Source organism: Mobula hypostoma, chromosome 22 (assembly GCF_963921235.1).
Source record: "Mobula hypostoma chromosome 22, sMobHyp1.1, whole genome shotgun sequence".
NCBI lineage: Eukaryota > Metazoa > Chordata > Chondrichthyes > Myliobatiformes > Myliobatidae > Mobula > Mobula hypostoma.
The window spans coordinates 50,572,931-50,598,092 of NC_086118.1; the positions used below are offsets into that span (position 1 = coordinate 50,572,931).

A 25,162-nucleotide genomic window follows, 5' to 3' on the forward strand; every position below is an offset into this window, starting at 1 on the left:
CTGGACTTCCCCAACATCGGGAACAATCTTCCTGCATCTAGCCTGTCCAATCCCTTTAGAATTTTATACATTTCAATCAGATCCCCCCTCAATCTTCTAAATTCCAACGAGTATAAGCCTAGTCGATCCAGTCTTTCATCATATGAAAGTCCTGCCATCCCAGGAATCAATCTGGTGAGCCTTCTTTGTACCCCTTCTATGGCAAGAATGTCTTTCCTCAGATTAGGGGACCAAAACTGCAATGTCATGGGGAGAATGTACAAACTCCTTACACCGACGCTATAAGGCATTACAGGTAAGAGTTAGACTCTAACCGCCATACTCTTCCACGTTGCCCTTTCTACCTTTACTTTGAGGACAATTGACGTTGTCAGCCTCCATTTGTTTCAGCATAGTCTTAGAAAAAGTATTAAGTTGGCCACTAGTTGTACTGCCACGGTAGTGCAGTGGTTAATGCAATGCTTTTACAGCTTGGGGTGGCAGAACTCAGAGCTCAATTCCAGTGCCCTCTGTAAGAATTTTTTTTTTACATCTTTCCCGTGAATGTGTGAGTTTCCTCCGGGTGCTCTGGTTTCCTCCTCCATTTCAAAGACGTACCGGTTAGGAGATTACTTGGTTCCGTGATTAGGCTAGGATTAAATAGGTGGGTTGATGAGCGAGCCAGAAGGGTCTGTTCCATGTTGTATGTCTAAATAAATAAAGGTCTAATGCCTAGAGATCAATTTCCTGCTGGTTTCTAAGGTTCCCTTTTTCTCTAGAGCAGCCACATAAAGAAAATTATTTGAAGCAGGAATTTTTATTTTTCTGGCAGATTAACCTGGGACAGTCTCTAGGGATAGAGGACATCCCATAACCATTCAGACCGAGGCAAGATTAAATGCAAAGACTTTGGGCAGCTTCACTTTGTGAGAACTTAATAATCAACACCTGGCACAAATTAACAAAATATACCTCTAAAATATTCCGAATATGCGAATGAACTCTTCTCGAACTTTCAGCTGGGTGCAGGTATCGATTATAACTGATGTTTCCTGGCTGAGTTTATCAGCGGTTATAATCGAGACATTGTACCCAGCTGGAAGCCCAAGAAGAGTTTATTTGTCATATACACCAGGAAAGCACTAGTTCCTTCTTCCAAATATATTTTTGCAATAAGATTCTGGAGAGGATCAGCATGGAGTGCAGGGATGATAGGAATTTTTGCATCTTAATTTAAGTTAAACCCTACATTTCTTAAAGAGTTAGATTCCTACCATTTTACATCGGAAAATTAAATCTAGAATATTCCTCATGTGGATTCATTGTAAAGTACTATATAAGTATTTGCAGTAACTAATTCAATTCTGCACTTTTGTGATTTCATGGAAAAATTGAGTAAGGGTTCTATCACATCTGAAATCCTGTCTGCCCACTACCCTGGACCCTCATCAATTTGCCTATCGCACCAACAGGTCAACAGAGGACGCCATCTCCACGGCACTTCACTCTGCCCTGACCCACCTGGACAGCCCCAACTCTTACGTCAGAATGCTGTTCATTGACTTTAGTTCGGCATTCAATACTGTGATCCCTTCCAAGCTGATTGCCAAACTTCGCCATCTTGGTATCAGCTCACCCCTCTGCAATTGGACCTTGGACTTTCTGACTAACAGATCCTAATCAGTTAAGTTAGACAACCTCTCCTCCTCCACTCTCACCCTGAACACTGGCGTGCCTCAAGGCTGTGTGCTGAGCCCTCTTCTGTACTCCCTTTTCACCTATGACTGCGTTCCTGTACATGGTTCTAACTCCATAATCAAGTTCGCAGACGACACCACGGTGGTTGGTCTGATCAGAGGGGATGACGAGACGGCCTACAGGGACGAGGTCCAGCACCTGGCCAAGTGGTGTGCCGACAACAATCTGGCCCATAACACCCAGAAGACTAAGGAGATCATTGTGGACTTCAGGTATGCTAGGAACCACACTCTTGTCCCCATCTACATCAACTGAGCTGTAGTGGAGTGTGTATCGAGCTTCAAATTCCTTGGTTTCCACATTTCCGAGGATCTCACCTGGTCCTTGAACTCTTCCATCCTGATCAAAAAGGCACAACAGCACCTTTACTTCCTGCGGAGCATCAAGAAAGCTCACCTCTGTCCCAGGATACTGAGACTTTTACTGCTGTACCATTGAGAGCATACTCACCAACAGCATCTCAGTGTGGTATGGCAATTGTCCCATATCGGACCGCAAAGCACTCCAGTGTGGTGAAAACTGCCCAGCAGATTATCGGCACCCAATTGCCCACCATTGAGAACATCTACCATAAACGCTGCCTGGGCAGGGCGAAAAGCATTATCAGGGATGCATCTCACCCTAACCATGGACTTTTTACCCTCCTCCCATCCGGTAGGCGCTACAGGAGCCTCCGCTCCCGCACCAGCAGGCACAGGAAGAGCTTCTTCCCTGAGGCTGTGACCCTGCTGAACCTCACATCACAGCGCTAAGCAGTATTGCACCCATATTGTACTGTCTCAGTACTTTTATATTTGTGTGCTGTAGCACTTACTTTTTATTCACTGTTATTTTGTAAATAACACTATTCTTTGCATTTCTGGTTAGATGCTAACTGCATTTCATTGGCTTTGTATCTGTACTTGGCACTATGACAATGAAGTTGAATCTAATCTAATCTAATCTAATTTTCAACGGATTCCAAACAGTTTTGACAAGCTTTATATAGAATCATTCTGATCAGTTTATGTATTACAGAATGACAACTTCCATAGTGACAAATGATCTTCGCAGTTCCTTACACTTCTGTTATTTCTGTCAAGCTTCACCCATACATAATGTTCATTAGGTCAAATATAAATTTCTTCTCTGAAGGACTGTGGACTTGTCAACACACTGCACTCCAATTTTCTTTTTTTGTTAATATCAGGGACGCAATTGTGGGAACTTTCAACAACTCCAACTGGAAAACCTTAGGTATGCAGAGAGTTACTGACAGCTTCTTGTCAAACGTCTCTTTTGAAATACTTGTCAAAGTCACGCTGTGTTTGAGAATGCCAGCTTTTCAGCTGAAGAGACAGAGTCGCTGTTCTGTGGCTGTGGTCCACAACGGTGAGAGATGCCGGCAAGTGAGAAAACATGGTCTGTTGGCTCAGGCAGGCTTGTCCTACCAGTTTGTACAATTTGGTAAGAGGACAACATTTCTCACCTAGCTCAGCAAAGCCTTGAAGCATACCTCCAGGTCACATGAGCTACTTTACTCAGAGAGCAGCAAGAGTGTGGAATGAGTTACCAACGTAGAACGTGGATGCATGTTCAACTTCGGCACTTAAGAGAAATTTGGATAAGTACATGGAAGGGAGGGGTATGGAGAGCTGTGGTTCAGATGCAGGTCAATGGGACTAGGCAGAATATTATTTCAGCATGGACTATATGGGCTGAGGAGCTTGTTTACCTGTTATAATGTTCTAACACTACAGCAGAAGCAACATATTTGGTGTCAAAATAACTGCAGATGCTAAGAAACTGAAATTAAAGCAGAAAATACTGGAAACAGAGTAACCCAAATCGATAAGTTTGTTAATCTTCCCAAGGATGGCGTCTTTGGAGGTTAATGAACTTTGATATGTCACCGAACACTCTTATCGAACCTCTACAGATGTATCATTGAAAGGATTCTGACTGCCCCACAGTTGAATTATGGTCTGGTGCGGCAACTCGAAGGCGCAGGAGTGTAGAATCTTCAGAGAGTCGTCCCCTCAGCTCAGTACATCTCAGGCACCGCCCTCCCCACCACTGGTAGTATCCTCAAGGCGGCAACGTCGAACTTCAAAAATCCCCACCACACCGGCCATCCCATCTCCTCCACGTAAGCACGAAACCAGGTTAAAGAGCAGCCACTTTCCTTCAGCTATTCAGTTCTTGAGGCAACGGGCGAAACCTTTTTCACAACGCTATGACTAGTGGGTAGTGGCTGCATATGTCACTACTACAGGGCGTGACGACCCTGCCTTACACGAGTCCCGGGCTCAGCTGGCTCCGGCTGACAGTACCCGGAATGGGCCCTTATCCAGGGTTACGGATCCCACTGCCTTGTGGGTATCTTCAGGCGAAGAGAAGGCTACGGAGTAAACCCTACACAAATCCAGAGGGCGGTTGGATGACGTATCACGTCACCTCCTGGCAGCTCCTGCAGCCAAGCTGATGTCAAATGTACTGCTTCACATTCCTTTGGACCACATCCGCGAGGCCGAGAGGGGGATCTTGATGTCTGGGCAGCCCAGAATCTCCATATTCATCGCCCAGGTCTGCGCCCCGGAACCAGGTGCATCCATTGTCTACTTAGACAGATGGAGCCATTATTATATTATTATGACTACTTTACACATGACGTGGACTTATTTTGTTCTAGTTATGGTTTCTTGTAAAAAAATAGTATATAATTGATCTCCATTTTATATTTTTTTTATGATGCTATGCTGCTGCAAGGAAGTTTTTCACTGGCTCGGTGCCCACGTGCACTGTATTTGTGCAGATGACAAACTCTACTTTGACTCGCCTGCTAAGTATTTCTGTTTTTAATTCAGAGACTCCAACTTGGGCGGCGGGGTGGAGATAAGTCTCTATCAGAGGAGGTGCAAGGTGCTCCTTCCCTCCGCTAGCCTGCGGGTCACCCTTGGGCGAGGTGTCGCACCTGCTTGGCCCACCCCACCCCACCTCCACCCCGATCACGATCATGTGAACCCGTGGGAGCAGGTGGTAGATGGTCGTATGAGCAGCTGGTGCACATCACAAGTCCTGGTTATGTGACCACCGACACCAGGCAGACAATCTCTGAAGAATATTGACAATGGCCGGGGTCACCCATCTTGAAAAGACACTGTCCAGAAGGCGGCAATGGCAAACCACTTCTGTAGAAAAATCTGCCAAGAACGTTCATGTTGATGTTCATCATTGCCTACATAATACGACATGGCACATAACAATCAGAACCAGGTTTTATAATCAGCATATATCATGGAACTTGTTGACTTTATAGCAGCAGTAGAATGCAATACATGATAATATAGAAAATAACTGAATTACAGTATATACATTTTATTCATAGTTAAATTAGCTACTCATTTAATTTAACTATTTAATATATATAAATATTTAAATAGTAAACTAAATAAGTAGAGCAGAAACAGATATTTAAAAAGTAGTGAAGTACTGTGGGGTAATGATGATGATAGACTTTAGGAAGATATTTGACAAGATGGTATTCTGATCCAGAACACGGGACCCAATATTCTGATTATCAACCCTATCTAGGCCTCTTACAATTTTATATACCTGTATGTACCATTACACTGCAACATGCGCCAATTGCACAAGAATTTATCCAACCTCAACAACTTCAAAAGACAAACCACAGGATGTCCTGCCTTTCGCCATTCACTCTTCGAATCTTAACCTATCCAATATTGCAGTGTGCCACTCTAACAGCAGAGGGCGCACTTCACAGTTACTACAAGTCTCCACGAGCAACATTGGGCTAGCATTCTGCTCAAAACCAGCATTATCCCTAGAATGGAAGATGATGAGTTGATCAAAGAAATTCCTTAATTTAGTGTACATTTTGGCTGCCAGCAGCCAAAGTTTAGACACAAGCTAAAGACAGTACCAAGTATTCTTCCTTTGAGAACAGTACATCAAGGACACCCACGATCCAGGTCATGCTCCCTTCTCGTTGCTGCCATTGGGAAGTAGGTACAGGAGCCTTAGATACCACACCACCAGGTTTGGGAACAACTTCTACCCTATAACCATCAAATTTCTGAACCAGTGTGGATAACTTCACTCACCTCAGCACTGAAATGATCACTGAACATAACCTCCGGACTCACCTTCATTGGCTTTACAACTTATGTTCTCAGTATTATTTATTTATTTATTTTTAATTATTATCTCTTTTTTTTGTTTTTGCACAGATTATCTTCTTTTGCACATTGGTTGTCAGTCTTTGTGTGTCTTTGCTAACTTTGTTTTTCATTGATTCTATTGTATTTCTTTGTTCTACTGTGAATGCCTGCAAGAAAAAATGAATCTCAGGGTAGCACATGGTGACATGCGAACACTGATTAAAAATATATACATTGAACTTTGAACTTTAAGGTTTTATTCTTTGGTTTCTACAAGGATTTCAAGTCAATGTAAACATCACACTTCCAGCCGGTAGGTGCAATGCATTGTGCCTTAAACCAAAGTTACTAATTTCCCCAGACACGCAACCATCAATCAGTGGACCAGTCTCTCTTTGGAAGCCAGCTCCAAACAATTTTCTTAGCAATTGTGCCTGAATTTCCACGCTAGTACAACGAGAGATTGGATGCTAACTTGGGTAAACCGCCCAACGCATATGGTGACTGACTGGTCAATTTAGAAAATTATTTGAAAGTAGTAAGAGTGACAAAGTCAAGCCTTTGGAAAAAATAAAATCAAACAGCTAAACAAACATACATGGAACAATGTAAACATAATTCTTTCAGTTCCATTTACACAGTATGTACTCCACAGTAAAAGATTAATTCCCTGGATTTACTAACCTTCAGTAGTGCACAGTCCCTCACCCCATCAGTTTTCCCCTTTCTTATAGCAGCAATGAAAAAAATTAGAATAAGAATCACCATAATCATATGTCAGAGGAGAAAGCTGATCAATAAACAGATTTGCATCAAGTCAGTATAAAATCAGTTTCAGTTTCTCAGTGTTGAAACGACCCCAGAAGTTAATGATATTCTTCCAAATTAAAGTCCCAGAGTGAATTATATTCTTCAATACAACCGTATTTCAGGTGCTATCATCTCCTAGTCTTGTTCTCACTGGTGTCTTTGGTGTAGAGTTTAATTACTCCCAGTTCATTCAGCTTCTTCCACAACCGCATTTCCAATTTCATGTCATGATTTGAATAGAATACCACCCTGTGGTAGGTCCGGTCATAGTAATGATCCGAATAATTTGCGTAATCTTCTGTCATAAAGCCGTAGGCAGAGACCTGAAGGTTAAAAAGACAAGAAACGATAAGCAAAGACACTTACCAAGTTGGCAGAGACCCAAGGGTCAAGAAGAAACATTAAGCAGAGAAATCTATTAGGAAAGTGGAAATCCATCAAAATCAAAGTCAGTCTGAGAAAAATCCATTATCAAACTATGTATATGTCACCATATGCTACTCTGATATTCATTTTCTTGCAGGCATTTACTGGAGAATAAAGAAATACAATATAATTTATTTATTTGTACATCGCGGGATAGGCCTTTCCTCTAGCCAGCAATCTCCAGTTCAATTCCAGCCTAATCACAGGACAATTTACAATGGCCAATTAACAGTACATTTATGAAAACTAAATTCTTGATTTTTATTATTTGCCAGATTTGTTTTTCTTTTGCACACTGGTTGTTCGTCCGTCTTTGTTCTTATAGTTTTTCATAAATTCTATTGTATTTCTTTATTTTCCTGGGAATGCCTGCAAGAAAATGAATCTCAAGTACGTGGAGAAACGCATGTACTTTGATAATAAATTTGCTTTGTAGTTTGGGTGGGAGCTGTGTAGTACATGGAATGGTGCGCAACTGCCTTTGGGTGCAGTAATATAACAGACCTCTTGTGTTCTCTGGTAGGACAAGGGAGTTCACCCCAGTGTCAGTTTCAACATTACCAAAGTCACATGGATATTAACACAATGCTGCCCATGGGCGCTTGCTGTACACAGCTAGCCTCCATCTCTCTACCATTAGAGAAAAATTAACCACAGTTCAAAACTATTCTGTTGGTGATAAAACATTTCAGAAGGTCCTTAAAGTTATTAAATGCCAGTTTTATTTATTGTCAAGGGTTTTGAAAATACATCTACTTGGGATCAAGATTTAGAATCAATCTTGATTTCTGTTGATTGATTGTAGGAAGTTAACCACATAAAGTGTTCTTTGTGCCTGTGTGGTAGAGACTTCTATAAATAATGGAGGGCAATTTACTTAAAACTTCTGACTATGAATTTCTTTAATGGCTCCAAACATCAAGGAATTAACAATGGGTCTGGAGGATCGATGGGCAGCATGGTGGCATAGCCGTTAGTATAGTGATTTACAGTGCCAGCAACCCAGATTTAATTCCTGCCACTGTCTGTAGGAAGATTGGCCTCCAAGGGCTCCAGTTTCCTCACGCATTCCAAAGATGTATGCAATAGTAGGTTAATTGGTCACGTGGGTGCAACGGGGCTCGACGGATCAGAAGGGCTTATTACAGTATCTCTAAATCTAACAAGAATTCCCATTATCTACCCAAACTATGTGCTAATTTGTTTTTTTTAAATCTCAATCTTGACCTTTGGGAACCATGTTCAGAAGGGACAATGCAATTCCCTGGATTACTAGTTTAACACAAATACAAATTAACTTCAAATCCCAGTCCAGAAACAATTATTTTTGTGCAGTATTTTACCCAAGTCATGAACTTCCACCATAAATCTGTAATCCTACACGGCAGTTAATTTGTTCTGCAAGGAAAATATGGGCAGGGATTATAAATCTGTTGAAAAATGCCTCTGTAGTAATGAGAACACCACAGTATATCAAGACTGTCTTTTTGTAACTCCAAAATTTTCAAAAACTAAATATTGAAAACAAAATTCAAGATTCAGGCTGGCTGAATGACAAGACAGTCGACAGTCATGCCAACTGAGAACCGGATACCAAGGCAGAGGAGGGATCAAATAGTCAACAGAACAATCAGAGCAAGGCAGAGGAAGCACAGGAATAGGACCCTCAACCCACCATGTCTGTGCTGAAGCCAATCCTTTCTGCCCGCACATGATCCGTATTCTTCCACCCGCCAGCCTCTTGGATGTTACCATCAAGTCTGCTTTCACTGTCACCCCTGGTAGAACATTCTAGACACCTACCGCACTCTCTGCGTAAAGACCTGTGCCCTGTGCATCCCTTTTAAACTTGCCCTCGTAGCTATGCACTTCAGTACTCGACATTTCTACTCTGTGGGGGGGGGGGGGGCGGAAATTCAGGCTGTTTCTCCTCCCTATGCCTCTCAGGATTTTATAAACCTCTGTTAGATTTCCACTCAGCCCGACACCACGGAGAAAACAAACCAACTTTCTTCAGCCTCTCCTTATAGCTAATACACTCTCAACATCATCATTGTGCACCATGTCATATGACATCATCATTATGTGCCGTGTCATACGATGTGGGTGATCATGGTCTCCACGACCACGATCGTTCTCGGAAAATTTTTCTGCAGAATTGGTTTGCTATTGCCTTCTTCTGGGCAGTGTCTTTGAAAGACAGGTGACCTCAGCCATTGTCAATACTCTTCAGAGATTGTCTGTCTGACATCAGTGATCACATAACCAGGACCAGCTGCTCCTATGACCATCCACTATCTGCTCTCGTGCCTTCATGTGACCCTGATCGTGGGGGCTAAGCAGGTGCTACCCCTTGCCCCAGGGTGACCTGCAGGCTAGCTGAGGGAATGAACACTTTACACCTCCTTTTGTAGACACGCATCTCCACACTGCCACCCACAATACACTCTAATGCTGGTAAATCCATACTGAACCTCTCCAAAGACTCCACATCCTTCAAGTAGTGGGGAGACAGGAACTGCACGCAATACTCCAAGTGCAGCCTATCCAACGTTTTGTCGTCAAAGTAAATTTATCAAAGTACATCATTTAAAGTTAAATTGGACAGCTATATGGACAGGAAAGGAACGGAGGGTTAAGGGGTGAGTGCAGGTCAGTGGGACTAGGTGAGAGTAAGAGTTCAGCACGGACTAGAAGGGCCGAGATGGCCTGTTTCCGTGCTGTAACTGTTATATGGTTATACGTATCTGTCACCATACACAACATAGAGATTCATTTTCTTGCAGGCATTTACAGGGATATAAAGGAATAATAGAATTATTATTTTTTTAATTTATGGAGATACATCATGGAATAGGCCCTACTGGCACTTCAAACCGCACTGTCCGATTTAACCCAAGCCTAATCACGGGACAATTTACAATGACCAATTAACCTAACAACCAGTACGTCTTTGGACCGTGGGAGGAAACCAGAGCACCCGGCGGAAACCCACGTGGTCACGGGGAGACCGTACAAATTCCTTGCAGGCAGCAACAGGAATTGAACCCTGTACTGCAGACGAAGGGCTGAAAGTATTGTCAAGGATCCCTGCCACCCACCCCATAATTTCTTTGACCCACTACCATCGGGAAGGAGGTACAGGAGCATCAGGACTAGGGCTGTCAGACTGGGTAACAGCTTCTTCCTCCAGACTGTGAGACTAATGGATACCCTGCCACCACCGAGGCCTCGTTACTAGGACAACGGGCTGTTTGCTGTTCACTGCTTACCTGTGATGTGAACTATATGCACTTTGAATTATATTTTATTAACTTATTTGTGATAATTTTTTGTTTTATGCACTATGTGTGATTTATGTTTAGTGGGTGGACCGCGGTCCAGAGGAATGCCGTCTCGTTTGGTTGTAAATGTACACCGTCATAAGACTTAAACTTAACTATCAGATCACTATGGATCCCATGCATCTTAATCTTCCAGAGGAACCATGCTAACTGCCTTAATAAAGTCCACGTGGACATCCACTGCCCTAACCTCATGGGTCACCTTGGTCATCTCCTCAAAACTTCCAAATCAAGGAATGTCAGTAAGCCAGGTTATCAGAAAAGTTGAGACACGAGACACTGCAGATGCTGGAATCTGAAGTCGCGTGTGAAAAGCTGGAGGATCATTAATAAGTCAAGCACCATCATTTTTTAAATATTAGAGGTACAGTGTAGTTGTAGCCCTTCTGGCCAAATTACACCCATGTGACCAATTACTCTACTAACCCATCCGTCTTTGAAGCACGGGAGGAGGTTGGAGCACCCACAGGAAACCCTCGCGACATGGGGAGAATGTAGAAACTCCTTACAGTCAGCAGCGGGAGCTGACCCCGGGTTGCCAGCACTGTAATAGCGCTATGCTAAACTCTACACCACTGTGCTGCTCTAAATCTGGGGAGGCTGGTCAGAAAAGTTGCTGGCGTCCTACCACTGTGTCTCACTCGAGGACTCGCCTGGGAGATGCAGCAGCTATGGAAACTGGAAGCACTGCTGGAGAATTACAACAACACTCCATCCTACCTCGTCACACGAATGGATGGCAGCCATCAGCATTGCCCCTCCCGTGGTTGGGCGATAGATGTTTCGGTGACGTGATTTCAAAATATTTGCCCTTAAAAACCTGTAGAAATAATGCACGCATTACAATTGGTCCGGGGGTACCAAACTAATGCAATTTATACTGGACTGAGATAGTTAGAATCTCTCTGTTCCTCTTTGCAAGGACCTGGTGAACAGACCAAGTTTTCTCAACGGCCTATTACTTCCCCTGGGTGCCCTCCCCCTCCCCTTTCTCCTATTGTCCACTCTCCTCTCCTAGCAGATTCTTTCTTCTCCAGCCCTTGGTCTTTCCCACCCATCTGGCTTCCCCATCACCTTCCAGCTAGCCTCTTTTCCCTCCCCCACCTACCAATTCATGCATCTCCCCCCGCCCCCTACTTCCCTCTTAGTCCTGAAGAAGGGTCTCGGCCCAAAACATCAGCCATTTGCTCTCTTCCACAGATGTTCCCTGACCTGCAGACTTTGTGTTTGTGATTTACCCTAACGAAGGGGCTTGCCCAATCTCGGCATCTTCTCTCCTCCCCCTTCCGTCGGGCAGAAGACACAAAGGCTTGAAAACGGGCACCTTGAAGCTCAAGGGCAGCTTCTACCTCCTGTTCTAAGACTACTGAGTGGATCTCCTGTACGATAAAGATGAATTCTTGTCCTAAGCTACCAAGCTCACCACGTATCTTACATCTGCCTGCATCCATCATACTCGCTCTGTAACACATCAACATCATCATCATCAGGTGCCGTGCCCAGTTTGAGCTTTGACTGCCATGGCCCACACACTCCTGTTTCGGGTCAAGTGGATCAATTCATTGGTATTCATTTCCAGTTCTCTGGCTGCTGTCTCCATCATCATTTGTCTTTGCCTTCCTCTTGCTTTCTTCCCTTCAATCTTTCCCATAATTACTGTGCATTCTAACTCCTCTTTCCTAATCGCATGTCCAATGAAGGTATGTTGCCTTTTCGTGATCTCATACATTATTTCTCTTTTTTTGTGCTTGCTCTGTTCATGACATCCTCGTTAGATATTTGTTTCATCCATGATATTCTTTGCACCCTCCTCAAAAACCACATCTCTGCTGCTTCAATTCGTTTCCTCATGTTACGAGATATTGTCCACTTTCCCCAAAGCTCTGAAAGTCCCCAGTCAGATCCTCATCACCAGTTGCAGTTTAGAGTCATACCCAGGACTATCTGTAACACAAGATGCTACATTTTATTCTGCCTTCCCCTTGTACTATCATGATGGACTCAAGTTTTAAAATAGGCCCTTCAGCCCATCTAGTCCATGACAAACTATTATTCTGCCAATTTGCATTGACCTGTACCTGCACCCTCCACACCCATCTCATCTATGTACCGATCCAAATTCCTCTTAAATGCTGAAATCGAACCTGTACCACCACTTCCACGGGCAGCTCGTTCCACACTCTCACCACCCTCTGAGTGAGGAAATCCCCCCTCATGTTCCCCTCAAATATTTCACTTTTCACACCTAACCCCTGACTTCTAATTCTGGTCTCACCCACCCTCAGAGGAAAACACCTACTTGCAATTACCCTGTCTATACCCCTCATAAGTCTATACACCTCTGTCAAACCTCTACTCATTCTCCTACGCTCCAGGGAATAAAGTTCTAATCATAGTCATAGTCATAGTCATACTTTATTGATCCTGGGGGAAATTGGTTTTCGTTTCAGTTGCACCATAAATAATTAAATAGTAATAAAACCAGAAATAGTTAAATAGTAATATGTAAATTATGCCAGGAAGTAAGTCCAGGACCAGCCTATTGGCTCAGGGTGTCTGACCCTCCAAGGAAGGAGTTGTAAAGTTTGATGGCCACAGGCAGGAATGACTTCCTATGACGCTCTGTGCTACATCTCAGTGGGATGAGTCTCTGGCTGAATGTACTCCTGTGCCCACCCAGTACATTATGTAGTGGATGGGAGACATTGTCCAAGATGGCATGCAACTTGGACAGCATCCTCTTTTCAGACACCACCGTGAGAGAGTCCAGTTCCATCCCCACAACATCACTGGCCTTACAAATGAATTTGTTGATTCTGTTGGTGTCTGTTACTCTCAGCCTGCTGCCCCAGCACACAATAGCAAACATGATCGCACTGGCCACCACAGACTCGTAGAACATCCTCAGCATCGTCCGGCAGATGTTAAAGGACCTCAGTCTCCTCAGGAAATAGAGATGGCTCTGACCCTTCTTGTAGACAGCCTCAGTGTTCTTTGACCAGTCCAGTTTATTGTCAGTTCGTATCCCCAGGTATTTGTAATCCTCCACCACGTCCACACTGACACCCTGGATGGAAACAGGGGTCACCGGCACCTTAGCCCTCCTCAGGTCTACCACCAGCTCCTTAGTCTTTTTCATATTAAGGGGCAGATAATTCTGCTCACACCATGTGACAAAGTTTCCTACCGTAGCCCTGTACTCAGCCTCACCTCCCTTGCTGATGCATCCAACTATGGCAGAGTCATCCGAAAACTTCTGAAGATGACAAGACTCTGTGCAGTAGTTGAAGTCTGAGGTGCAAATGGTGAAGAGAAAGGGAGACAAGACAGTCCCCTGTGGAGCCCCAGTGCTGCTGATCACTCTGTCGGACACACAGTGTTGCAAGCACACGTACTGTGGTCTGCCAGTCAAGTACTCAAGAATCCATGATACCAGGGAAGCATCCACCTGCATCGCTGTCAGCTTCTCCCCAGCAGAGCAGGGCGGATGGTGTTGAACGCACTGGAGAAGTCAAAAAACATGACCCTCACAGTGCTCGCTGGCTTGTCCAGGTGGGCATAGACACGGTTCAGCAGGTAGACGATGGCATCCTCAACTCCTAGTCGGGGCTGGTAGGCGAACTGGAGGGGATCTAAGTGTGGCCTGACCATAGGCCAGAGCAGCTCCAGAACAAGTCCCTCCAGGGTCTTTATTCAACCTTCCCCTGGAACCCAGGTCCTCAAGACCTGGCAACATTCTTGTAAATTTCTCTTCACTCTTCCAATCTTATTGACATCTTTCTTGTAGTTGGGTAACCAGAACTGCACACACATTGCTTCAGATTAGGCCTCACCAACATCTTGTACAACTTCACCATAACATCTCAACTCCAGGAGTTAAACATTGATTTATCAATGTGCAATTATCAATCCATGTAATGATCTGTATGGACACCATACAAAGTGAAGGTTTTCCCCACCGTATTTTGGTACACAAGACCATAATAAACCATTTCTCAGAGTAATTGACCAATGAGAAAAGTATCCCTCTATTTACCCCAACTAAACCAGCCACAATCTTCTACATCTCCTCTCCAACCTTCATTGCTCCCAGGAAAGGGGGCGGGCGACAAACTCCACTCTCCTGAACCTCTGGATTTCCCCTAGCGACACAAAGTGCCGAAGCTGTTCTCAGCTAACAAAATCCAGAACGCCCGGAGGAAACACAGGCAGTCACGGGGAGAATGTACAAACTCCTCACAGGGAGCGGCGGGAATCGAACCCTGATTTTTCAGCCGGCGTGCTCTAAAGCATTGAGCTAACCGCTATGCTATGGTACTGCTCCAGGATGCCCACAATGCCATCAACTCACACCCAGGCTCCTACCACCTGCCTGTCTACCTGGAGGCAACTTAAAAGAGGCCAAATAACCTAGCAGCTCACACACCTTTGGGACGTTGGATGATACAGAAGAACATTATTATATTTATGTACTTAACTACAGGAGTTGAAATGTTATGCTGAAGTTGTATAAGACATTGGTGAGGCCTAATTTGGAGCATCATGTGCAGTTTTGGTCACCTACCTACAAGAAAGATGTCAATAAGATTGAAAGAGCAAAGAGGAAATTTAGGACCTCTTCACTCTTGATTGCATTGTACTGCTGCTGCTAAGTTTAACAATTTTCACAACACGTGCCGGTGATAATAAACCTGATTCTGATTCTCTGGGTTCCAGGGAAAGGTTGAATGGATTAGGATTTTATTCCCTGCAGCGTAGGAGAATCAGTGGACGTTTGACAGAGGTGTACAAAATTATGAGGGGTATAGACAGGGTAAGTGCAAGTAGGCTTTTTCCTCTGAGGGTGGGTGAGACCAGAACTAGAAGTCAAGGGTTAAGGGTGAAAGGTGAAATGTTTCAGGGGAACATGCAGGGGAACTTCCTTCACTCAGAAGGTGATGAGAATGTGGAACAAACTGCCAGCGGAAGTGGTGGTGCAGGTTTGATTTCAGCATTTAAGAGAAATTTGGATAGATACACGGATGAGATGGGAATGGAGGGTGCAGATGCAGGTCAATATCACTAGGCAGAATAATCGCTTATCATGGACTAGATGGGCTGAAGGGCCTATCTGCATTGAGTACTCTATGACTGTATATAATATACTCTCTGTGAGGCAGCAGTTCTATCAGCTATGTCATTGTTCCAACAGATTGGTACATTTTGCTTTTGGAGATCCATAACAATAGGAGCTGGAAGATGAAGATAACAAGACTCAGACCATTCAACTGTCACATATTCATCTTCGGTGGCAAACCTCCTCCCCCTTCCTTTTACTCTATGGCTCACTGTTCTCTCCTATCAGATTCCTTCTTCCTGAACCCTTTTAACCTCTTCCACTTCCCACTATCCCCCTCTTTCACTCACTGACCTTCCACCTCACCTGGTCTCACCTACCACCTGCCAGCTTCTAGTCCTTCCTCTCCTTTTTATTCTGGCTTCTGCCCCCTTCCTTCTCAGTCCTGATGAAGGGTCTCAGCCCAAAACGTTGACAATTTATTTCCCTCCGTAGAAGCTGCCTGACCTGCCGAGTTCCTCCAACGTTTTGTGCGTGTGCTGCCGGAGTTAAAGGTCCGTTTTACCTGTTTCGGACGTATCGGATGAAGTCTGGATGATACATCTTGAATTTTTCCGCCCTCCCGTTTTTGCCGAAATAAGTAGGCGGGCTGAAACAAAAACAAGAAATTACAGATTTTGCAACAATACTCTTCAACCCTTTAACCAATACTATGAACCATACTGGTTCCTGGTGGTCACACCACCACCATCTTACAATCTCAGCACACACTGCTCCTCCATCACCTGTCGCTCACACCCCCTCAAACTTCTGAGGAACTGAACCGAGCCACAAGAATCAACGCGACTCCAGTACTTCACACAGTGGCCATTCGTCACCTAATGACCAAGTTCAAGGAACGGGACAAGTTGAGGGGCAAACAGATATCTGAACCACCAGCATAAGAATAGCAGAAGGGCCCCAGGTGTCTACCCTGCCAACTTCCACGCACAATTTTGGACAGCAGCGTTCATCTTCCCATTTTGGAAATGCAAACCTAGGTATTGTAGTCTTCATCTCAGTACCAGCTTGTACATTCTCACACTAATGACCCTCAGAGCCTCTGCAATACCATTCAAACTACTGACATAAAAAGAGAAGCTGCACATGTTGAGACCGCGCATGGTGTGCTGGCCTTCATTGGTCAGGGGCTGGAGTTCAAAAGTCACGTTGCAGCTCCATAAAACTCTCGCGATACGGTTGTCCACACTGGTTCGACCACACTCGTGCAGTTCTGCTCGACTCAGTATAGGAAGGAAGAGGAAGCCTCATAGAGGGTGCAGAGGAGGTTTACCAGTATGCTGCCTGGATTAGAGAGCAGGTCTTATGAATTCAGCTTGAGCGAGCTAGGGTTTTCTCTTTACATCAAAGGGAGATGAGATGTGACGTGATGATGATATACAATATAAACAGAGGCACAGATACAGTGGACAGCCAGAGACTTTTGCTCGAGGTGGAAATGGCTAATACAAGAAAGCATAATATTACTCTGCATCTCATATTCTTAATACCTATTGCTTACTTATTTATTATACTCGTTTGTCGTCTTTTGCACTTTGGTTGTTTGCCTTATTGTGTTGCTTTGTACTTAGTGAGTATGCCCACAAGGAAATGAATCTCAGTACAGGATATGTGACACACATGTACTTTGACAATAAATTTACCTTGAACTTTGATCAAGACGATTGGATGAAAGTGCAGGAGGGACGTCAGAGGTAGATGTTACACGGAGTGGTGGGTACATGGGGATGTGGAATGCACTGCCAGGGGCAGTGATGGAGGCAGATACATTAGAGACATTTAAGAGAGTCTTGGATAGGCACATGGATGACAGAAAAATGGAGGGAAGAGTTAGAATGATCCTGAAGTAGGTTAAAAGGTCAGCACAACATCGTGGGCTGAAGGGCCTGTACAGGTCTATGTTCTATGTTTCTTTATTTTTTTATTTTTAATTTAGCGATACAACATGGAGTAAGTCCTTCTGGACCTTCGAGCCATGCCCCCCCCCCCACCAGCAGCCCCACAACTCCAGTTAACCCTAACCTAACCACGGGACAATTTACAATGACCAATTAACCTACCCGGCGCATCTTTGGACTGTGGAAGGAAACAGGAGCACCCAGGGAAAACCCATGCATTCCACAGGGAGGATATACAGATATTCCTTACAGTACAGCACTGGAACACACCGAGCTCTAATAGCGTAACACTAAAAGCTACGCAACTCTGCTGTATACGTTCCATGATATAAAGAAAAACTTATATCTTCACTGGCTCTTTAACTTTATACTTTATTGTCGCCAAACAATTGGCACTAGAACATACAATCATCACAGCAATACTTGGTTCTGCGCTTCACACTCCCTGGATTACAAATATTAACTATTAAAGATATTAAAAATAGTTTAAATTAGTAAATATTAAATATTTAAATTATAAATCATAAATACAAAATAGAAAAATGGGAAGTAAGGTAGTGCAAAAAAACCGAGAGGCAGGTCCAGATATTTGGAGGGTATGGCCCAGGTCCGGGTCAGGATCCGTTCAGCAGTCTTATCACAGTTGGAAAGAAGCTGTTCCCAAATCTGGCCGTAGGAGTCTTCAAGCTCCTGAGCCTTCTCCCGGAGGGAAGAGGGACGAAAAGTCTGTTGGCTGGGTGGGTCGTGTCCTTGATTATCCTGGCAGCACTGCTCGGACAGCGTGCGGTGTGAAGTAACGTGGCCATAGCCAGGCTGTGGGGTGGATGGGAGGAGTAATGGCGATAAGCTCCTGTTACTTATTAAATGCTCCCAATGGTGTGCATCTCAAATAGCCTCTGACATCCAAGTCCGTTTCCTATCCGCACATGTAGCTTAGTAGCTAAGCCCAGCAGAACTGTTTCTACTGAATGAAGAAGGGGCAAAGACGAGTTACAGACAGCTTAAAACCCGTCACATTGGGAAGACGGGCTCGTCAGCCGTGGTTGGCAGCTCGTCTAGGAAAAGGAAAACTCTGATCTCAAACCTCCACTGCCTTACAGTTATACCCACTCAATGGAAAAGCTTCCAGAGTAAACCCTAACAAACAACCTGGAGCTGGAGTCCCTAAAAGATAGACAGATACTTTATTGACCCCAAAGGACATTACAGTGTCACAGTGGCATTACCAGTGCACAGATACACAAATATTAGAAAAAATAAAATAAGTTACCTTAAAAATAAGATGTACAAGATTAAGCAGTCAAAGATTACAAGATTTACAGGTATTTGTATTTATTTATTATTTTACATCCAAGGGAGTAAGAATCTTGATGTGTAAAGAGGGGAAATGTGGGAGGATATGGTCCAAACACTAAGATTGTGTACATTAGGGTTCGCCAACCCGTCCATCGCGATCAACCGGTCGATCCTTGAGACTTTCCCAGTAGATCCCGAAAAAAATCAAAAATAAATACACAAATACTGTTGTAATGTGAGCATTATAAAAATAAGTAATACTAATTCAGATAATGGTAATATAGCAATACTCCCGCTACAAAGCTGTTTGTAAAGAGAGATTGTTTCTGGGTTGCAGGGTTTTGGTTCCGTTCTTTCTGCCTAGTGCGTATGTGTGTAGCACCCCCCGCCATGAACTGCGTTTTCAGTGTAGCGTGTGCTGCATCAAAGTGACCAATTAAATTAGATACGCAGTGGTCTCCAACCTCCAGGCCGCGAAGAATGCAGCGGTACAGCAGTGGCTGGAACGCACCCAGCACATTGTTAAGAAAGAAGCCGAAATAAACAAGCTAATTAATTAGGTGCCGCCCGGCACGTAAATGTTGGCCCAGATCAGAGGTGATTGCCGATTGCACCGCCTCTGATCTGGGCCAACATTTACGTGCCAGGCGGCACCAGATTAATTAGCTTGTTTATTTTGGCTTTTTTACTTAAAGATGTGTTGGGTGCGTTCCGGCCACCGCTGTACTGCTGCATTCTTCGCGGCCCGGAGGTCGGGGACCACTGGATAAGAGTACAGACTGTTGCAAACATCAATATACGGCACTCACTCGTGATATCCTGATAGCATAGCGGAGGCTCCACGAAAGAAAGTGAAAACGTACAAATTCCATCCAGAATGGGAAGAGGAATTTCTATTTACCTCAGTGAAAGACAAGTGTGTATGTATGTTGTGCCACCAAACACAAGCACTGACTAAAAGAGGGAATCTGGAGTGGCACCACAACACCAACCACCAGGAATTTAAAGATACCCACCCCCCCAAAGAGCGCAATTCGTGCCAGGAAAGTCGAGGAGCTGAAATCAAAGTTGAAGGTCCAGCAATCGTTTTTCACAAAACATGCTGCTCAAAATAAGGCTGCTATTGAAGCATCTTTTCGTGTAAGTCACCTTTTAGCTAAACACAAGAAGTCTTTTACAGATGGCGATTTATTCAAGGAAGCAATGGCCGTTACCGCAGAGACTGTTTTTAATGACTTTATAAACAAAAACGACATCACAACCGCAATACATAATATACTGCTTGGCCCTGCAGCAGTGACAAGGAGGGTACAGTCACTGTCAGAGGACGTGAATATTTTTCACTACAATTCGATGAATCCCTGGATGTAATGCAAACAGCTCAGCTTGTTGTATTTGTCAGAATGGCTTTCCAGGATTTTACAACAAAGGAGGACTTCCTCACTCTTTTGCAATTAAAGGAGAGAATGAGAGGTGAGGATACTTACAATGAGTTTTAAAAATATGTCCGTGAAAATGACAACCTCATTCATAAACTGGTGGCAATTACTACTGATGGGGCCCCAGCAATGCGTGGTGTGCGCGTTGGTTTTATAGCTCTAAAAGTCAGCGCCTACTTCGGGTCAACTTATCTTTGTGAAACTGCATTTTCACAGATGAAAAACTATTAAATCTAAGTACAGGAGCTGTCTTACTGACAGACACCTCACAGACTGTCTCAGACTGGCTGTCTGTAGTTATGAGCCAAATTTCAGGGAACTAGCGATAAGTATTCAGCCCCAGTCATCACACTGAGTGCAACAGTCAATTTTTATTAATTTATTTTTTTGTGTTGGAATAAAATTAAATAATGTGAAGTATTGTAATATTCTTAAAGAAAGATATGCTACAGTGTTTCCTTGTTTGAATTAGTTTGAAAGTTTGACAAGTATTTTGTGTAATTCAAATACAATTAGCCAAAATAAAAGGCCTCAAATTGGCAGTACAATCTGAGCTGTTTTTTCTCTAAACAATTTAGTAGGTAGATCTTACCTTTCACTAATGTTGAGGTAGGAGATCTTGGGCTTGAAAAGGTTGGTGACCACTAGTGTACATAATTGTTTGCATACATGTATCTACAGATACAATGTGCAATCACATCAATATGTATTGATAAATCTGATGGCCTGGTGGAAGAAGCTGTCCTGGAGCCTGTTGGTCCAGGCCTTAATGCTAGGGTACTGTTTGCCAGATGGTAGCAACTGAAACAGTTTGTGGTTGGGGTGGCTGGAGTCCCTGATAATCCTCCAGGCCCTTTTCTTTTCATTTATTTCTTTTTTTTTTAAAAACACACTTGTCGCTGTAAATGTCCTGAATGGAGGAAAGTTCACACCCACAGATGCGCTGGGCTGTCCGCACCACTCTCTGCCGTGCCCTGCGTTTGGGGGTAGGACAGTTCGTGTACCAGGCGATGACACAGCCAGTCAGGATGCTCTCGACAGTGTCCCTGTAGAAAATCCTGAGGATTTGGGGACTCATGCTGAACTTCTTCAGCCATCTGAGGTGAAAGAGGCACTGCTGTGCTTTTATCACCTCACACCCGGTATGTAGGGTCCAGGTGAGATCCTCGGTGATGGGTATACCGAGGAACTTGAAGCTACTCACCCCTTCAACTACCATCCCATGGATGTCAATAGGGGCTAGCCTGTCTGTTACTCCTGTAATCCATGATCATTTCCTTCGTTTTTTCAACTTTGAGGGAGAGGTTGTTTTCTTGGCACCACTGTGTCAGGGCGCTGACTTCTCCCCTGTAGGCTGTCTCATCATTGCTGGAAATAAGGCCTTTCAAGTTGATACTGATAAGATGACAGTGAAAGAATTACTGTTATATTATACAGTAATGGGTGCACATTCACACTGTCCAGATAAGAAGTGATGGTGGTACTGCACAGGCTGCCCATGACAGCACAGTGTAGTAAACAGAGCTAACCAGTGCTCTGGTAAACAGATAGTGCAGTCCTAACGTTGAGTTCAATGCTGACTGGCCACACCGGTCACGCTACTAGTGCCAGACTGTATCAGTTTCTGCCGCTCCTATGGATTTATCAGCTGCAGAGAGAGAGGAAACCCGCTGTATGGGCAACAGCTTGCTCCCCATCTCGTCCTGCCCTGACGTGAGCAGAGAGTTAGGATGCAACATCCATGGTTGATCCCAATCTATAGACGGCCTACTGCTACAGTGGGGCTATAAAGTTTATGAATCCTGTAGAATTCTCTCTATTTCTGCAGAAATATGACCTAAAATGTGGTCAGATCTTCATGCGTCCTAAAACTAGATAAAGAGAACCCAATTAAATAAATAACACGAAAAAAACATTATACTTGTTCATTTATTTATTGAGAAAGATGATCAGGGACTTCCGGTAGCGCTCATGGAGTGAAGTCGCGTTCTTGACTCGCTCCATTACCTCTGAGTTTTTTTTTCTCTATGGTCAGCTATACTTTAATTAACCATTAAGGCATCAATTTTTACAATACTTTGAATTAAACTGAATTCTCTGACAATTGGATGATACTTAGATCTGCTATGTCTAAGAACGGGAAAAACGGCAAGGATGGTAAACCTCCGGTTAAACCGAAAGCTACGGATCTCCCTCCGACTGAATCACCGGTGACTTTGAAAGCGATATCGGAGTTAATTCAGAGGGAAATTTCAACCTCTGTTAGGGAGATGATTCGTACGGAAATTGCAGGCTTTGTTAAAGACCTGATTCATACGGAAATCTCAACTAATTTCCAGAAAATTGCCGATTTAATTGATAAGATGCAAACATGTATTGCGGAACATCAGTCGGCTATATCTGATCTTCAAAAATTCGCGCAACAAAGTGAGCTTAAGATGGGGAAAATCGAAGAAACAATTAATGTAATGAAGAAGAAACTTGACTTTTTGACTTTTAAAAACTCTGACTTGGAATCTAGAATGCGACGGCAGAATTTACGAATGATTGGCGTGAGGGAAGCCGTTGAAGCTAACAACCCCATGAAATATTTCTCTCAACTTTTAAAAGATGCATTCCCTACTGTATTTCCTGACCAACCACCGCTACTGGATCGTGTTCACAGAATCCCATCATACTCGTCTAGGTCAGACAGACCTAGGCATGTTATCTTACGTTTTCATTACTTTCAAGATAAGGAGAGACTGTTTCGATTCGCTCGATCTAAAGGTTTCATTGATTTTTCGGATCTTAAGTTCCGATTCGTGGAAGATTTCAGTAAACCAATCTGGGACCAACGGGTCCGTTACAGATCCGTGATGTCGGAATTCTATAAGATGGATTTAAGACCAGCGCTGCTGTACCCTGCACGTCTAAGGATTCGCATGTTAGATGGAGCCCTTCGTTTTTTTGATTCTCCATCGGATGCCCAGAGTTATCTGGATCAACTTTCATCTTCAACATCTTAATTGCCTTTTTTTTAATTTTCTCCGTTGATCGGAGGCTGTGAATTGGTTGGTTTTAACTTTTCTGTGCCCTATTTGGGCAGAAAAGTTTACTTTTGATTTCTTAATATGGCTGCTAAACTTTCTTTTTAACTGCGTCATTTCTTTCTTTTCCCAGGGGATTCTGGGTGGTTACTTCCCTTTTGTCATCTTACGTATTTCCTGTGCGGCCTTAAATTTTGTAGTTTTTTTAAAATTTTATTCTGTTTTGCTTTTTATAATCACTTTATGTTAATAATCCTATTTTTTTTTTGTTGCTGTGTCTATTCATGAGTTTGAGGTTTATTGTGGTTTTTTTCAATATATATTTTCCGGCTTTTGTTCTGTTCTGTGTGTATTCTAATTGAGCTAACTTTTTTTTTACTTATTTTTTTACTGTTTTACAATTAGCTGATCCTTTTCATATTTATACCTTTTTTTTAGGGAGCGTATACCGGAAGTCATGGGGGTAGTTTTAGCGCTTGCTTCTTTCTGGCGGGTCTGCTTTAGATTTTGCCTTGGGGTCTTGGGGTGGGGGGTGGTGGGAGGGGCTTCACGTTTTAGTTTGTTTTTCTTTGGGCTATATACATTATTGAAGTACTGGTTGCGTCCTTTTCCCCGGTATCTTTTGTATGTTCTGTTTCCTCTCCGGGTTTGTGGGTCGCGCCTATTGTCAATCCTCCTTGTTGTGGGTTGACTTTAGGATTTATGGAGTCTATTATTAATTTTGTCTCCTGGAATACTAATGGTCTTAATCATCCTATTAAAAGAAAAAAAGTTTTTAAAATGTTCCGGAGACTTAAAGCACAAATTTTATTTTTACAAGAGACCCATGTACGGAGGGGGGACAGACTACGTTTTTTCAAATTCTGGAAGGGTCAACAATTTCATTCGAACTCCAATGCTAAGATTCGAGGCGTCTCTATTTTTATAGATTCCTCAGTTACTTTTATACAACAGGATATTATCTCTGATCCGAATGGTAGATTTTTATTGGTTAGTGGTTTACTATTTAATAAAAAAGTAGTTTTGGTTAATGTTTATGCTCCTAATATGGATTGTCCGGAATTTTATAAATCATTGTTTGATCAGTTTCCGAATTTGAACGAGTTTTCATTGATTTGGGGCGGAGATCTTAATACCTGTTTATCTCCAGCTTTGGACCGTTCGGCTCCTTTACGGACTTTACCTAATAAATCTGCAAATTTGATTAATTTTTTCCTTTCTGATTCTGGGTCGACGGACATTTGGCGTTTTTTGCATCCTCAGGAAAAAGATTTTTCCTTTTTTTCACATGTTCATCATTCCTATTCAAGAATTGATTATTTTTTTATTGATTCTCGTCTCATTCCTTCAGTGATTAAATGTGATTATGATTCTATAACCATTTCGGATCATGCTCCACTTAAGCTTTCTATTAAAATTATGGCCAATATACCAAACAATAGACAATGGCGTTTTAATTCGCTGTTGCTTCAGGACTCGGACTTTGTTAATTTTATGAATGATCAGATTGAGCTTTTTTTTACAATTAACCATACAGAAGATATTTCGGTTAACACTCTTTGGGACACTTTTAAAGCCTATATTCGGGGTCAGATTATTTCGTATTCCGTTGCTTTGAGGAAGAAACAGAAGCAGGAGGAGATGGCAATTGTGGACAAGATTAAAGAAATTGATAAGAAATATGTTATGGCTCCTTCTGAGGAGCTATACAAACAAAGAACTGAACTTCAAATGGAACACAGTTTACTACTCTCGTCCTCGATTGTAAACCAATTAAAGAAAACAAGAAGTGATTTTTATGTTCACAGTGATAAAATTGGCAAGCTGCTGGCTAATCAATTGAAATCTAATTATGTTAAATCTCAAATCAATCAGATTTATAATCAAAATGATCGATTGATATT

General features: G+C 43.1%; 1 protein-coding gene across 1 annotated transcript in view; it reads right to left on the reverse strand.

The window, feature by feature from the left end:
- Positions 1 to 4,990: 4,990 nt before the first annotated feature.
- LOC134336382 (alpha-N-acetylgalactosaminide alpha-2,6-sialyltransferase 2-like) overlaps positions 4,991 to 25,162 on the reverse strand; it is a 70,670-nt gene continuing 50,498 nt past the window's right edge. The window contains exons 7-9 of the mRNA XM_063030544.1: positions 16,102 to 16,185; positions 11,201 to 11,300; positions 4,991 to 7,033 (exon numbers count right to left, since the gene is read on the reverse strand). Coding sequence (XP_062886614.1) covers positions 6,839 to 7,033; positions 11,201 to 11,300; positions 16,102 to 16,185 — 379 coding nt within the window. The 3' untranslated portion in view covers positions 4,991 to 6,838. The remainder of the gene's footprint in view (positions 7,034 to 11,200; positions 11,301 to 16,101; positions 16,186 to 25,162) is intronic.